The 17,899-nt window shown below is 35.3% G+C and overlaps 1 protein-coding gene across 1 annotated transcript in view; it reads left to right on the top strand.

Moving 5' to 3' along the window:
- SEMA3E (semaphorin 3E) overlaps nt 1-7,495 on the top strand; it is a 283,057-nt gene extending 275,562 nt beyond the window's left edge. The window contains exon 17 of the mRNA XM_527803.9: nt 3,020-7,495. Within this exon, the coding sequence (XP_527803.7) occupies nt 3,020-3,472 (453 nt within the window). The 3' untranslated portion in view covers nt 3,473-7,495. The remainder of the gene's footprint in view (nt 1-3,019) is intronic.
- Nucleotides 7,496-17,899: the final 10,404 nt, after the last annotated feature.

Genomic DNA, 17,899 nt, shown 5'->3' with positions numbered 1-17,899 from the left:
TATAGAAAAAAGAGCTGATCTCCACATCTCCACAAATGCACCTCTTCCACCAACCCTAGTTTGAGAAACACTACATTAAGCAATTTTGGGATCTAGATTTACAAAAGCAGGATCTGGTTAATGGAGCAATTCTTACTGCTCAGGCAAGAAATAGAGATCTGAATAAGTTCTAAATCAGGATGTTGACAAAAGAAAGTGAGCTTTAAAGAAGAGTAAATTAGTATCCATTTGTTGAAATAAGTGGGGAAAGATGACACAAGAAATTTAATTGAAGGACTATTGTTAGATACTTGTATGTAATGTTGCATGCTCAAGTGTATAAAGGTTAACAGGCGAAACGAAGGTAATAAAGGAGGGAGGACACTTTTACAGGGTGTGAGAAAGGCCAGTTTGGGAAGATGATATTTAATTCAGTTATGCAGGATGAGAATTAACCAGCCTTAAAGAAGTATCTCAAAGCAGAGATATACACAGAGATCCTGAAACAGAATCAAGCTGGGTATGAAAGAAGAAACAGAAAAAAAGGGAAGATTTGGAGAGTTTGTCATGAGATAAGGTCAAAGAGACAGTTATAAGATATGAGAATTTAACATTGCAGCAAAAATGGTGATGAGGAAGGGGTGTTTTAAGGGTCACCACTGAAGAAATGTAAATAGGAATTTGTGATAGCATATAATGAGAGAGAAGTATAAACGATCAACAATTGAGGATAGGGAGACTAGAATAATGATGTCATGGCCAGAAATAGGAAAGTTAGTACATGGAGGGCAGTTTGAGTGGGAAGATACTGAATTGTACGTATTAAAGGGTTATTTATGTTTCTTTTAGTTAAAAACACCAAATCCATTGTTTTTTGTTTTTAACTAACAGAAAACACAAAACAATGGATTATCTATGTGTAAGATGTACCATTTTAGGGAAGCTGGCTGAAACAAAGGAATAAAAGTACTATCAAATGGATGGAAATAAAATGTAAGATCAGTGAAGGATGGAGGATTGCACCTTAAGGCAATGAGAAATCTGCAGAAGAAACCAAGAAAGAGTAAAGAAAATAAGGACAGTATAATGGCACATACCTCACAGAAAATAAAAGATGTTTAAGGAGGCAGATTTCATCCATATCAAATGCAGCAATAAATTTTAAAACACTGGAGGCTTGCTTCAGAGTCAGTATCATGTGAGGCACGGGGTGGTCACAGGTTGCAATAGATGGTAAAGTTATGGAGAAAGCTAGTGCTGGAAAATAAGTTTGTTCAGAAGCCTGGCCTGGAGGCATGAGTAAACAAGCAGAGGTACACAAAGTCCTTTAAAAGTTAGTTGCCTATAACAGTTGCTAAGGATATTCTGAGAAAAATGTATCAATAAAACAGATTGTTTCTATGTGGTGAAGATGGTTTTGCTTTGAGGGTCTTCTTGGTTCCTCACTGGAGGATTTCACTCTCCAGTTAATGGCTACAGCATTCTGCCTACCAGGACATGGTCCCGCCAAGTCAAGGGAAGCACCTACAAAAGACTTATGGAGACTCTTTTATTAGCCCAACTAGGACACTCTGAAGCTTCTGAGTTATTAACTTACTTACAATGGCTGAAAAAAATGCCTTTGGGGCACCACATAACTTAAAAATAACATCCCTATTTCTTACTATATTACTACATTTTGCCATCTGTTCCACAAATCGTGGTTTGTGGATACCAGTTTCTACACCTGAGTAATCACATTGAAACTTCATCTATGCCAGGTCTCATCAAGGCAGGAAAGAGCTGAGTCTGGCATTCCCGGCCAGGACCTATCACAGGGACAAAAACATGCTTATCATTAATAGCCTTTATTGCCAAATTGTTTGTAATTATTGCCTCTACCTTTCTTTTATATTGACAAAGAAGAATATTGCTTTCATTTTTGTATTCTCAAAGGTGAAATCTGTCAGCATACTGTGAACCACCTTTATACCATTATCATAAGATCCTGGGCCACAGGAAAACATGATTGTTTTTGGTTAGATGAATGTATAGTAGAAAGGTAGAGGTAGCTATTGATAGCACTGTGCAAAAAATCCTCACCTATTTTCTTTAATCTTCACAACAATTTTTCAGGTTATTAAGTTATCTCCACTTTACAAAGAAAACTAAGGCAAGAAACATACATGAATGCCCTAAATCACACAATAAATAGTGGTGGCAATATTTGACTCTAACTCTGCCTAATGTCAAATCATTTACTTACTAGTCCAGCTATTTGTGATAAAACATGAGCTATTCGTTGAAAGCCTTATCTTGCTCTTCTTACTCTGAATTATAATTATTTATTTATAGAAATAATGTATTATATCAAAAACATGACAAAAGATTTGAGCACTGAAGGTATATTAAAACTTAATATTTGCTATTCCGTCTGATCTTTTAGAGCAGGAACTGGATTTTAATTGTTTATTTTTTAATCTCTTGTAAAGGACAGCATATGAAAATGTAAGGGATGTTCACTGAACTGATTAACTGATGAATTTTTTTGTAAGACGACAAAGTGAAAGGAGCCCAGTTCTCCAAAGAGAGGTCCTTGTAGAAACATTGGTCACTACCATCTGGAGGGCATAATCATTCCTGAAAGAATGTGGGAAGTGGTATTTGTTCTGTCCATTGAAAAACAAATGTTAAAAAGTAAATTTTAGAAATTTTCCTTTCACTCTTACTGTGACTGCTATATTGAAATGTATTTTTTCTAATGATTAATTGAATCATTAGGGAGAAAACCCTCTTACTTTACAGTATTGATATAAAATGATCTCAAGGTCATTGATATGAAGTGACCACCAATGTAAATATCTTCAGAATACACACACACACACACACACACACACACACAGAGATGTAATTATTTAGCATTTTTGTGTATGTATGATTTTCAGGGTTTCATTATGTGACAGTGAAAATGAAAAAATTCAAGATAGGTAGTGGAAAGGGTGATGGATTGTTATTTTCTCTCCTGTGTACTTCAGTGCCATTTACTTTTTTGTTTTTGCAGGTGAAGACAGATGACAGAGTGGTTAAGATGGACCTTGGTTTACTCTTCCTAAGGTTACACAAATCAGATGCTGGGACCTATTTTTGCCAGACAGTAGAGCATAGCTTTGTCCATACAGTCCGTAAAATCACCTTGGAGGTAGTGGAAGAGGAGAAAGTCGAGGATAGGTTTAACAAGGACGATGAGGAGGACAGGCATCACAGGATGCCTTGTCCTGCTCAGAGTAGCATCTCGCAGGGAGCAAAACCATGGTACAAGGAATTCTTGCAGCTGATCGGTTATAGCAACTTCCAGAGAGTGGAAGAATACTGCGAGAAAGTATGGTGCACAGATAGGAAGAGGAAAAAGCTTAAAATGTCACCCTCCAAGTGGAAGTATGCCAACCCTCAGGAAAAGAAGCTCCGTTCCAAACCTGAGCATTACCGCCTGCCCAGGCACACGCTGGACTCCTGATGGGGTGAGACTATCTACTGTCTTTTGAAGAATTTATATTTGGAACGTAAAAAAGTAAAGAAATAAATAAATCATCCAACTTCTTTGCATTACTTAAAAGAGATTTCTGTAATACAGGAATGACTATGAAGGTGTTATAATAAATTATTCTACATACTCATTTGACTGGATAAACTTTACGTAAAATTAACTAATTTTTTAAATAAATGCATTGCTTAATGGTTTCTCATTATGTTTATCAAAAAACAACTGTAGCTGTCATTTTCAGTACTTGGCTGCTTTTCTGTGAAAATTATTATTTTACTTTTGGAAGACAAGATTATTAGAATATTGAAGAAAAATTGGAGACTTTTATAATCATGGTAAATATAAAACTAAATATGTTTTAATATTTCTGAATTTTTCTTTTCCATCACAATGTAAGATATGCAGAATACAAGATACTTTGGCATTCTCATGTGAACTTTCTGTACTCTTTAAGGATTATTTTATTTAGTGTTGTTTAAGCCATGAGTGTTAAGTAGCAGGTGTGTTGTGAGTGCTGTAACCCATGAAAGGAAAAATGTGGTCATGCTGAGGCTTGTGCCCTTCGTAAAATATTCATTAAAGTACATTCACACTATTTTTGCTTTATAACACAGTCTTTAATTTTCACTCACTGTGGAAATAAAAACTAAGGTAACTTCTCAGAAAGATATCAAATCTTCTCAGAAAGAATGTCAAATCAGATGAAGTTATAGTTAGAATTCTAACTACTGTAAAAGATTTTTGCTGCCCTCTTGTGGTAAAAAAATTATATTCTCACACATTTCCTTTTTCTCTACAGACGGATATCTGTTTAGGAAAGATTTGAAAGCAGATTATCAGTAGGTACATGGATACATCAAGTTCATTTGCAGAAACAAATAACTGAAATTAAAAACATGTTAATCCTTGTATCATACTTTAATATGAAAGTATTGTTTATAGATAATTTATCTCACAAGTCAAAAATGAAGATTTTGCAGCACTGAAAATCTATTAAAGCTCCAAATTTTAAGTTTCTAAATAATCTTCGCTGAAATCTAAAATATACTATAACAACCATGTTTTATTTGTGAAAAAATATTAAAGTGATTTGCTCTCAAATATCAAATTTTCTTCTCTCTTTTATATTAAGAGACAGGAAATTGTTTCATGAGTTCACTTAACTACTGAGATATTCAGAGCATTTTTACCTCTCTCTTAAATATTATAAAAAACAATTGTATTTTTAAGAATGTTTATTTATCAAAGTCTTTCCTTCTATTAAATATTTAGCAATTACCTTTCTAAAATATGAAATTTTGTAAGATGTTTTCACCTAAATAAAAATTGAAAGCAAGTGGACTACACAGGAGAACCATTATGAACATTTATTTAGATATTAATCTTAAACAGTGTTTATTTCAGTTTTCAAAGTTAGCTTATAGGTTATACATTTAAGTTAAAGTGCTGATAACTCATAATCACTTGCAATTTCATTGTAAAATTAAAAAATACATAAATATTTTAAGAAAAATTTAAGTTTATTCAGATAAGTCACCATGCTTCAAAAGATCTAAGAAATGCAAATATACTGAAAATTGACATCCTCTGAAAATTCCACTTGCTATTTACCCAAGAATCCACTGGAGGTCATTACTGCCATTAAATAATAATTGAAAAGACTATGTAGTGAAATGTATTTTTAAAAACTATATTCAGTAAAAGCCTGCTCAATTTGGAGAAATAGAACCACAAACACAGATCACAGGGGCCTTACAAAGTTTATGTCTGAACAAATAAGTCAATTAAGTACACTTTATTGAAAATTGCCTTCCATTAACACACAAGAAAGAAAGCAGGATTTTCTCCTGTATCTGAATTTTAAAATTAAAAAGGCAGATAAGACATAAATAGTTATCATTTTAATTGCAATAACACAGACAAGTAGTTAATGATGATAACAATGGTGTAACTTGTAAACTAAATATTTGGTAACCGAAGCAATAGGCAGAGGAAAATAGCTTTTCTATGACACAAGTCATAAGAAGTCCATATACTGAAGAGCGTTTGATTAAAATGAAGTGACTATTAACCAGAAAAGAAACATTTTACATAAAATGCTAAAATTTATTATAGGAAAATAAATCAAACCCAAAGAAAGTTTATTCAATGCTAATTTGAAAGAAAATTGATAAGAAAACTTTGAGGGCCCAAGTCCACAATTTGGTGAGACCACTAAATTTTACATATAATTATACACACACATATGTACATATATATGTATATAATCTTGCTTCCTGCCTGTTTATGGCAGTACTGAAGAGAAATGGGAAAGAAGAGGGAGGGAGAGAGAAAGATGAAGGGAGAGAGAAAGCAGTTTCCAAGGATATGTTTCATGTCCCGTCATTTTCTCATTTTCTCCCTCTCTCTCGCAACACACACACACACACACCCCTCACATACTATAAAATAAATCTTCACTGCCCTATCAAAATACAAATAAATCAATCTATGCTGTTCTGTCCTTCTTGAGAATCTAAAACATACCACAAAAATATATCCCCAGTCTTTTGTTCTGTCTGAGGTTAGAATTAATTCAAATTCAGAATCTGTTGTGAGAAATGCCCAGGCTTTAAAAATTAAAAATGGATGGATCTTCTCTGAACTCAGGGAGGGCACATACTTAGACACCTACAAGACTTGGAGGAATTAAGAGTTCACCCTTCATCTCACCAAATTTTCCCCATTTTTCTCTTTCTTGCAGAAGGAGAGAAACCATGCTCTCTAGCAACATTGAGCAAAAATCATAACCACTCATCCTAATTTCTAAGGGGCACCTCCATCGAGGGCCAGTCTCCTGCTTCTTTAGACCTCTTCTCTCTTTGTTACAGGAGAGGACCTGTGGATAGACTTAGTTTTGACATAAAACAATGCCCATTCACCTCCTCCTTCAGCACAACTTCACCCATTGGGCAAGAGATCCAGATTTGTTAACAAGAAAGATTTTACTTCGTGATTCCACGTCTATAATTCTATATTGCTAATTTTTTTCTTTTGTGTGAATTACTGAATATTTCAGTGCAAAGCTATCAACTTGGAGAAACAGGGATTAAAAATAAGGATAAACACTAATAAGAGCTCTAGAAAAAAGGGAACAGAAAGTCTGCCTGTTTAGTAAGTGGCAATTCCATACATATTTTAGAGTTTTTTCTATCTAAAATGAGTTAAATACTTAGAATGTTTGTAATGAGTGTTCGATATGTGCTATAGGTTTTAGGGTTTTGTAAATCTTCATAGTAATTATAAACATTTGTAAAATTTGTAAAATACAATAAGTCATTTTGAGTGTTGGTGTTAAGCATGAAACAAACAGCAGCTGTTGTCCTTAAAAATGAATTGACCTGTGACACCTGTAGCCTAATAAACATATTAAGAAAAGTACTTAGTATTGTATAGATATTTGGATTCCAAGAGAAAATGCAACATTTATAATAAGAAGTCCATACTCTTTTTCTTACAGCAGAACGTCACACTGAGTTCCATTTTAAAAAAGGACTCATTTTTTCAGGCCAACAACTGTTGCATTTGAATCAGATATAAATAATAGATTTTTCACAAACACTCAGCTGATTGTAGCAGTGTTATTTAAGCTGGTATGTTTATTTTTTTTTTTCCTGGAAGGATAGCTTTATATTTTGGCTTTCATTATAAATTGTGTTCTGCTTGTGTTTAAATGGCTTACTTATAAGCTAGAGCACTATATGGGAGTGTTCTTCTCTGTATGGTATCCTTTTATTTGCTTGGCTGGGTTCATAACAGTGTGTGCCATATTCTTTCTTTTCACTGATTCTAAGCCATGAGACTTATTAGCATCTGGTGGCAAGCTGCAGGGACCATTAACAGTGTGTCTCTTTGACTACAACGTGGATCTGCCACTACGCGCTATGTACCATTATGTACAATCTCTATTTGGCTCAACTTCGATGAAAAAGAAATAAATATTTGCTAAACTCTTAAGTGTCGTCTGGGGAGCATTTTCTAAGTTTTTGCCAACTGAACTCAAGTTTTTTATATTAAGCCTAAATGTAAACATACAATGCCAGACTACCACTGTTTTTTTTTGGATTTTTTTTAGAAGTTAGAAAAGAATTCAGTTTTCTTTCCTGGGATATTTATAAGCCAACTTTCCTACAGAGGAAAAAGTCTGTTAACTTCATTACCTTGCAGCAGTTGGGTTTATTTATGCAACCTCGTGTTGCTAGGACCAGCAGCCAGAAATTCCTTTCAAAGTTTCATCATCCAGATAAGAGATATGAAAAATGAAAGTTTTTAGAAGGGTAACTCATTGAATGTTTACGATTTTTGCAAGCCTCAAGTTCTAGCTTGATGTATCTGAATTGCTATTTTCTCTGTTATTTTTATAAGACCTTGGGAAGGCCATTTAAACGAAGTGTGGTGTTAAATAAACTTTTGGGGGCGCATTTTGTTTCTGAGGAAATTTTATTGTATTGGTAAGTAATTAGTTACAATGTTTTAAAAGAAAAAATTGGCAGCAGCTCATGGAGTGTGTCTCTGGCAGCTTTATGATGTGACAATGACATTAATGGTAGTTGTTTATCATATTTCAACCTTGCATTCATTTATGATATAGGCCTACTTTTAGTATAGTATTTGATGAACTAATTGAAACTGTTCTTCAGATACATTTTCAGTCTTTAGTCAGAGGAAGAAGAGAGACAGTTATGGTAACTAGAAATCTGTTGCTTACTATTCAAAGGAAACAAAGGTATCCACCCATCTTTTTATTCAAAAACAGTATGCCAGGCACTGAACCAGGCACTGTATAAAGTCTAGAAATGTTAATAATCCCATTATTACACAGATAAATAAAAATTAAATTATGTTTTTAGAGACTATGTTTGCAGTGTTTATTGGAAAAAAAATCCCAAATCTTCATTTTACTTTATAGCGCATGAAATGCAACAACAGTGTAGTTTAATACAAGTATTTATTCTTTCAGAAGTACAGTTGGTATACACAGGGGATTAGGTCCAGGGCTCCCATGTATAGCAAAATTCATGAATACTCAAGTCTTCCGGTCAGCCCTGTGAATTAAAATACAAGAAAAGTCTCCTGCCTCTCTGTATGTGGGTTTCATATCTTATAAATACTTTATTTTCCATCTGCATTTGGTTGAAAACAATTCACATATAGATGTGCCTTTGCAGTTCAAACCTGCATTGTTCAAGAATCAACTGGACTTCTAATTATGAATGTTGAGACTCCTGGTCAGGATGACATTTAGAAGCCAGGCTTTGATTCAGAGGAGTTGCAATAATGTAGCAATAATAAATGGTATATAAAAAGAGAAATAATTTAACAAAAAAGAAAGAGATCAACATAGAAGCATAACATCTTTATGAATCTGCCCCTACATTTGCCTTCTTCTCATCCATCTTTACCCAGCAGCCAAAGTCATCTTTCTACCACAAATTCAATCCTTGTATAACTCTACTTGAAACCATTCATGGCTTTTGCTTGGTTGATATGGTTTATGAACCAGTAATGGAACATAAATGCAAGGCAATGATTGGGCTTGAAGCCATAAATCTGGACACGTGTTCAGCAGAAGCCATAAATCCTGCACAATGAAAGGAATACGTATGATAGATGCCAGGTGAAATGTTAGGACTTCTCACTGCTTTGGGCAGATACAGAAGCCTGAAATCTGGGTACCTACCATTGCCTGGGGTTTTGTCATATAGGAGCTGCATGTAAAGCCAGCTAAGGCTAGGACACAGACTCATTGCAGGTCCCAGGACTGCCTTAACCCCCTTTTCCTCTTCACTTCTCTTCATGACCTGGGATCCCTGGAATATGAGACGCCCAAGTCATCTCAGTACTAGAGCCTAGAATAGCCAAAGAACCTTTTCTGGTTTAGTAGCCCTGAGGTAGGGATAAGGAGGTGGAAGCAAAATAAAAGCTACAGGCAAAGTACTAAAGACTGAATTCTGTCACATCTCTCTGGTCACCCCTAATTCACATGTTGAAGTCCTGACCCCCAATGTGGTAGTATTTGGAGATGGAGTTTGGGGAGGGTAATTATGGTTAGATGAGGTCATGAGAATGGGGACCTCATGATGGGATTAGTAGCTTTATAAGAAGAGGAAGGGAGGGAGGGAGAGAGAGAGAGACAGGGAGAGAGAGACAGAGAGAGAGAGAAAGAGAGAGAGAGAGAAGACTGGAAAGGTACCATCTGCAAACCAGGAAGATGGCCCTCACCAGGAACCAAATCTGCTGGTACCTTGATCTTGGACTTCCCAGCCTCCACAACTGTGAGAAATGTGTCCGTTGTTTAAGGCACCCAGTCTATGACATCTTGTTATAACAGACTAAGCAGATTAATACACACAAGAAAGCACAGAGAAAGGTGGGGAGATTAAGGATAAACAGAAATATTAGAACCCACAAACAAAATATTTCAAAACATCTCAAGATATCTAAAGTTAAGTAAATAATGATATCCAGGAAAAGTGATGAAAAGTAGCCTCAGGTATGACGTTCTGAAGGTCCATAGCTTTTATTAATTATTAAAAGGATAATTGACCCGAAGGTCAAGAACAACTGTACTAGTAAAATGTATCACATTATAAATTAAGACATATGACCAATGATGTTAAATGACTTTTTAAAGGTAAAAAGAAGATGCAGAATGAGAAGAGAAAACAATTCTGTTCATCAAATTTTGTGCATTCTTGTAAAGAACACACTGTACATCTTATGGGATGAAATTTAACATAAAATACTGTATATGTCCCAGCAGAGCCTCAGAATGTGACTATAATCAGAATGAAAATTTGCATTCATTTTAGCAATCTATAGATATCTTGGTTCATTGCTCCTCTAGCCCAGGATGAAAACATAAAATTCATTGCTTTAATTTGCATTTCTCTGATGGCCCGTGATGATGAGCATTTTTTCATGTGTTTTTTGGCTGCATAAATGTCTTCTTTTGAGAAGTGTCTGTTCATGTCCTTCGCCCACTTTTTGATGGGGTTGTTTGTTTTTTTCTTGTAAATTTGTTTGAATTCACTGTAGATTCTGGATATTAGCCCTTTGTCAGATGAGTAGGTTGCGAAAATTTTCTCCCATGTTGTAGGTTGCCTATTGACTCTGATGGTAGTTTCTTTTGCTGTGCAGAAGCTCTTTAGTTTAATTAGATCCCATTTGTCAATTTTGGCTTTTGTTGCCATTGCTTTTGGTGTTTTAGACATGAAGTCCTTGCCAACGCCTAAAACCACTATGAGATATCATCTCACACCAGTTAGAATGGCAATCATTAAAAAGCCAGGAAACAACAGGTGCTGGAGAGGATGTGGAGAAATAGGAACACTTTTACACTGTTGGTGGGACTGTAAACTAGTTCAACCATTGTGGAAGTCAGTGTGGTGATTCCTCAGGGATCTAGAACTAGAAATACCATTTGACCCAGCCATCCCATTACTGGGTATATACCCTAGTGACTATAAATCATGCTGCTATAAAGACACATGCACACGTATGTTTATTGCGGCATTATTCACAATAGCAAAGACTTGGAACCAACCCAAATGTCCAACAATGATAGACTGGATTAAGAAAATGTGGCACATATACACCATGGAATACTATGCAGCCATAAAAAATGATGAGTTCATATCCTTTGTAGGGACATGGATGAAATTGGAAACCATCATTCTCAGTAAACTATCGCAAGAACAAAAAACCAAACACGGCATATTCTCACTCATAGGTGGGAATTGAACAATGAGATCACATGGACACAGGAAGGGGAATATCACACTCTGGGGACTGTGGTGGGGAGGGGGGAGGGGGGAGGGATAGCATTGGGAGATATACCTAATGCTAGATGACGAGTTAGTGGGTGCAGCGCACCAGCATGGCACATGTATACATATGTAACTAACCTGCACAATGTGCACATGTACCCTAAAACTTAAAGTATAATTAAAAAAAAAAAAAGAAATGCAAATTAAAAATAATAATAATAATAATAATAAAAATTCATTGCTTTAGCTGAATAAAAGAATAAATGAATGAGTGGATGATGAATGAACAAATCAGTCAGAGGATAACATCATTTAGATTCAAGTAACAAAATACCAATAAGAAGTTATTTAAATGAAGAGGATATGTATTCCCTAATGTAACTAGAAATCCAAAGGAAGGCAGTCTCAGGGCTGGTTGATTCGGTGACCAGAAGAACATTTTCCAAAGCTCAGGTAATTTCCATGTCTCCTCTCTGCTGTCCTGTGAATTGGCTTTGTCCTCAGGCAGGTGCTCTAGGTATCTACTTTTTATGCCCACACAGGTACAAATGGTAGTACTTAAGATTATCTGCACATCCTCTACCCCAACCACACCAAAGCCCCACAAGACTTCCATACCAGGATTGGGTAAATACCCTTATCAGGAAATCTGGAAAAGCTCATTTCCAATCTTATAATAGAAGACAAAGTATATCTGTAAGAAAGAGAGCGGGAGAGAGGGAGAGACAGCTGTTTGTTAGAAAAACGTCAAGATCAGCTACAGACATCATCTGTTGAGGTAACAAAAAGTAGGTGGAAAACCAACATTTAAATTAAAATAAGTAACACTGGTGTGGGATAGGCTTTTCCTACTTCCTGAAATGAAAATTTAGAGAATTAACTCCCAACCTAAGAATCCAAGTTTTGACCAAATACTATACTCAGACAATGTTAAAAAATCAGGGTTTTTTTGTTTTGTTTTGTTTTGTTTTGTTTTTGGTGCATTCTACATGTTTGAAATTCTGCTACAATAGTTTATGAGAAAGTCATATTTGAGAGTGCTTTCTGAGGATAGGTTAATCATGGATAGATTCATTATAAATAATTACAACAAAATGGGAAAAATATGAAGACCACAAAGAATATTCAGTTACATTTTACAAGACATAAAAAGAGAGTACATTTTTTTCTTGTTGTGCAATCTTTGAAGAACAGATGGCAAAAGTGGGGACACTTCAGGAGCACTCTTAGAACATCTGTTCCTGTCACTGTTAGGAAATTTAGTCTCATGGACTACAAAGCAAAATCTCCAGAATGTCTGAAAGGAGCCCTGGCCTGAGCCAGAAGATCAGAGCTCTAGTTCTCATTTTGATAGAACTAGAAAAACCTCTTCGTTTCTTTGCTTCCAAACATGTAAAATATGTTTCAGCTTCCAAATATGTAAAATGAGGTGGTTGGACCAGATGATTTTGAAACACATACCATTTATAACAATGTTTCATCCTTTAAAATGGGATTTCAATGAAAAGACCATGTTCAAATATCTTCTGCAGAAAAATCCAACACTTTAGTATGGAGACCAAATTACCTTTTCTTTAAATTTTTTACAAGTTTATTGATGTACAGTTGATGTGAAATAAACTGCACAAATTTAAAGTATATGATTTGGTAAATTTTGACTTACCTATACATCTGTGAGCCCACCACTGTCAAAATAATGAATATATCTATTATCCCTAAAGCTTCTTGTGCCCTTTTAAATTAGTTTCTCTCTCCACTTCCTCATCCACTACCCAGGAAACCACTCTTCTGTTTTCTGACACTATTGATTAGTTTGATTAGCATTTTATATAATCATATACGTAGAAACATGCAGTTTGTCTTCTATTTGCCTAGCTTCTTTAACTCAACATCATTCTTTCCAAATTCTTCCATATTTTTTAGTTTCCCAATAGTTTACTCATTTATATTACTGAGCAGTATTCTACTATAATGGATATAGAAAATTTTGATGGACATTTTAGTTGTTTCCAGCTTTTGTCTACTACAAATAAAGCTACTTTGAACATGTGCAAGTCATTACGTGGACATATACATTTATTTCTCTCGGGTAAATACTTAGGAATTTCCAAATTGTGTAGTTGATGGTTATTTAACTTTCAAATAAGCTACCAAATAGTTTTCCAAAATGATTATACAATTTCACATTTTCACCAGCAGTGTATGAAAGTTCTATTTCTTGTGTATCCTAACACTTGATATATTGTCTTTTTAATTTTAGCCATTCTATTAAGTATGAAGTGACAGCTTATGGTGACTTTTTTTTCTTTTTGAGACAGAGTCTTTCTCTGTCACCCAGGCTGGAGTGCAGTGGCACTATCTTGGCTCACTGCAACCTCCACCTCCCGGGTTCAAGCGATTCTCCTGCCTCAGCCTCCCAAGTAGCTGAGATTACAGGCATGTGTCACCATGCCTGGCTGATTTTTTGTATTTTTAGTACAGATGGGGTTTCGCCATGTTGACCAGGCTGGTCTCGAACTCCTGTCCTCAAGTGATCCACCCGCCTCGGCCTCCCAAAGTAGTAAGATTACAAGCATGAGCCAGTATGCCCAGCCCTCATGGTGACTTTTAATTTGCGTTTTCCAAATGACCAATGATGCTGAGCATCTTTTCATGTCTTCTTTGGGCCCATGACTGCTCAAATGTTTTGCCTATTTTTATTGAATTGTTTAACTTGTTTTCATTAAATTGTAAGAGCTCTTAATACAATTCAGACCCAAGGCTTTTGTCAGATACAGGTTGTGTAAATTTTTCAGTCTATGGGCGTTTTTGTTCACTTTGGTAACAATGTCTTATGAACAGCAATATTTTTTATAAATCTAATTTACTGACATTTCAAACTTTATTTTGAATTTAAGAATTTTTTGCTATCCAGAATATTACTAAGATTTCCACAATATTTTATTCTAAAAGTTTTCTAGTATTAGTTATTACATTTATATCTATAATTAATTTTGTATATGCTGGAAGTAGGTGTCAAGATTTCTTTCTTTTCATATGACTATCTAATCATTTGTTGAAAAATAATTCTCCTATTGAAATTACCTTGGCACTTTTTGATGAAGATAATCAGCTATTAAAAAAAAAAAGTTAGGTTGGCTGAACCAGGCTAAACTCCCACGCTTGATGGTATATCCCTGTCCCAAAATGTGAAACATTTTGAAAATATGAAAGCCTTTTGCTCTAGTTTTTAAAATTCTTTCAAATAATGATGCCTTTGATTTATTATGCACACTTCTTTAAAATGCGAATGACTTAAGAATTGGGTGGGCTGGAATTCATACAAGCAGTATCAGTTAGATCAAGCTAACAGCCGGGGCCACCTGAACTACTAAAAGGACATTTTTGATTGGGGATTGCGGCAGAGGGGACAAGTAGAGGAAAATTATAAATAGGTGTTTGGTCTTTTAGAATAGAACACTTTTAGGGAAAATTAAGGCCTAGGTTGAGACATTGACAGTAACAAAGGAGAAAGGTGCTCCTAGGGGTAAGGAAAAAGAAACTAGGAGTTAATACAAGGATATTATACAATGTTCCTTATGTTTCGTTTGCCCTTTATTCAGGAAAAAGGGGTACAATTTAAATGTGCTTTATAGAACCCGTTTATGTCTCCTATTGTCCACTTCCTGAGTTCTCTGATTCCAATGCCTTCTTCTTTCTGCATTTGAGGCCTCCACTCATAGAAAGCTAGTTACTATAGGTGAAGTATTTCAGGGACATATCAGCTAAAAAGGTTCTTATGGGCTCTCAAAGTAATCCAATAGCTGTTTATAACATTATTTTCTTAGGGGTAGTACCTTTTGAGTTAGACTATTTTGCAAAGGAATGCAACTTACTCCTTTGGGTGTGGGTTTGAAGGATTTCCTATGTTATATCATCATAAAATGTCATCTAAATTCCCAAAGATTTAATTATATGCAAACTAATCTTAATGCTAATATATTTTACTGCAATGTCATCTTCAACAATTTGAAATTCTTATTTGGTTAGTATATGCTTTATTAACCTGTGTATTATAATGACTGGAATAATATGTCAAATATAAACTCATTTGTAAAAGTTGTGCATCAATGGAAGTTTATTCTATCATTGTTATTCCATCAGGAGTGTTATTGCAGGTATATTCTTGGTAGAAAACTGAAAATTAGAGTATATTTTTAAATGTGAGAATGTCTCATTTCTTCAATTAATTAATTCCATTTGTAGAATACACATATTGGAACACTGTAAATTTATTCCAGTTTGTCACATTCTATACGTAGACAAGCAGTCAAAGCATTTCTAAACAGGAAACTTTAAAACTTCATTCATCTTGCCACATTTTATGATATAGCCCAATATAGCAGAAGAATACTACAGAATGTTTTCAGAGAATCCATAAATGAGAAATGAAAGCACTTTATTGAGGAGATCACTATTTGTTATGCTACATATATTTCTTCATTATCTAACTTTGAGGCATGTGGTAGATATTATATTCCATAGAGTACAAGGCTTTCTTTGCATTATGTAAAAAATTATTTCTGCACCAAAGGACTGCCTCAATGCAGGCTTTTAATAGCAATCTCCTGCCTCATGTAATTCTTCTTCTAATCCTTTTGGCATATGTAAGTATAGATATATTTTTAATTGAGGAAACTTCTTCAAATTCTATTACTAATTATCCTCAAAAAAAACCCTCCAAAAGCTCTACTTTTTGTACCGAATGAAACAAAAACTTCTTTGCTGACATTCAAGGCTCCTGCATTACCTCTCATGTGTTCTATGCTATGCACCAAACTGAGAAAACTCTCTGATTAAATTAAGCTGATTTTACTTTTTTACCTTGTGATCCTCATCTCCTGGCATGTTATAAGATAGAGACACAAATCCACTTACATGGCAGTGCAGACAAGCAGAGAAAACATGATTATTTACTGTCTATGTCAATGCCTGGGTCTTTTTAACAAGCTTCCAGAACCTAGATATTAGGAAAAACACTTTTTAGCACTTTCGATTACAATTTAGTATGATGACATGACTTTGACAGTCCTTTCAGTTTGGCCTCAATCCCTTTTGCTCACTAATGCTCACAAGTGCTATCTCGACCCAAGTTCTCTCAGGAGCACCCAGGGATATGTGGGAAGGAAGACTTACGTGATCATGTGTCATTGTGAATGACTGTATCTTCGTTTCCAAGTCATGCCTTAAGGTGCCCTTGGGATCCCAGAATCTTCAGCTGAATTACAATGCCAAACATTTTCTCTCAAGATCTTGATGACTCAACCCCCAAAATCTCTGGTAGTAAGTTACTCTAATATCTGTCTATGCCCCTCACTCAATGTTCAGCCCAGAGAGTCTACTTGTAGTACTACATTGCTTCTTCTGATGAGTTAACTGCCAGTATCTTTGGCTTCCTTTTACTTTTCTCCACAGAGCGTACAAGAATTTCTGGTAATTTTCTTCAATTCATGGAAAATCATGTGCATTTTACGAGTTAATGTCCGGACCTCTGTCCACTTAACCTCTCCCTGTGCCACTAGGTTTCTTTAATGAGACCTAGTCCCAAGTTGATGTATGGATCATTTATAAGGCAGCCTTCTCCATTTCTTTTATATGAGATGTGGGTTCTTCTACCTGCAGGAACATCTCCTAATTGCTCATTTTTTATGGCTTGGGGCTGTAAAGCAATGGAGAGGGAGAATGATCAATACCTAGGATTTTGCTCTACTTAGAAGTTATTAAGCTAGCCTGTCACATTACTAATGCAGGTGCTGTCAGAAGACACAAGGTTCTTGGACCAGACACAGAGGAGTAATAACACAACAAGCAGCATGAGTATCATGCTGGGACTGGTTTCTCTTGTCACCCAAGTTCTATGGAGGTGAAAAAAAAAATGGCCCAGGTAAATACTGAACACACAATGGATTGGATTCACAGCTGATAAAAATTGATCTTGGGGAATCTGCTGCTTTTATATTAAACCTTGTCTTTCTTCTGTAGAAATAGTTTATATCATCTTTCTAGATTTCTTGCAGCCAATATAATGCTGAGAGGTGGCCCAAGTAACTATATATTAGTCTTTGCATTCTTGCCACATCCTGCAAGAATATGCGGGGATATTCATTTCCCATAATGGATTGACTCTCCCAACAGAATGTTCATGTATGCTCCTGACACTTTGCCTGTCCTACATCTATATTTTGTTCACAATTCCCCAGGCCATAAAGAATGGGATTTTCTTTTCTTATCCTGTACAATATTCTTATTTCTCAGGAATCCCTTATGCTAAGACTTTGCATCAGATAGGAGTATCTTCCCTATGCCATAGAATGCGTTCTCAGACATCCTTCCATAACTAGTTCTTGAAAACTTCAATAGGAGTGGAGTCAGTGCAGGTTCTTCAAAAAGTAGACAACAGGATGGAATCATAATTCCAAAAGTATGATTGAAAGGAATGCTTATAAAAGATAAAGGAAAGAGTGAGGAGAGGTGGCCAGATAAACACCTTAAGAGCATGATACAGTTCTGACACTTATGAGAGGAACAGAGGTGGCAAAGAATATGTCAGAAG

Source organism: Pan troglodytes, chromosome 6 (genome assembly GCF_028858775.2).
Source record: "Pan troglodytes isolate AG18354 chromosome 6, NHGRI_mPanTro3-v2.0_pri, whole genome shotgun sequence".
In the NCBI taxonomy this organism is placed as follows: domain Eukaryota; kingdom Metazoa; phylum Chordata; class Mammalia; order Primates; family Hominidae; genus Pan; species Pan troglodytes.
This window is presented reverse-complemented; position numbering and strand designations above follow the sequence as displayed.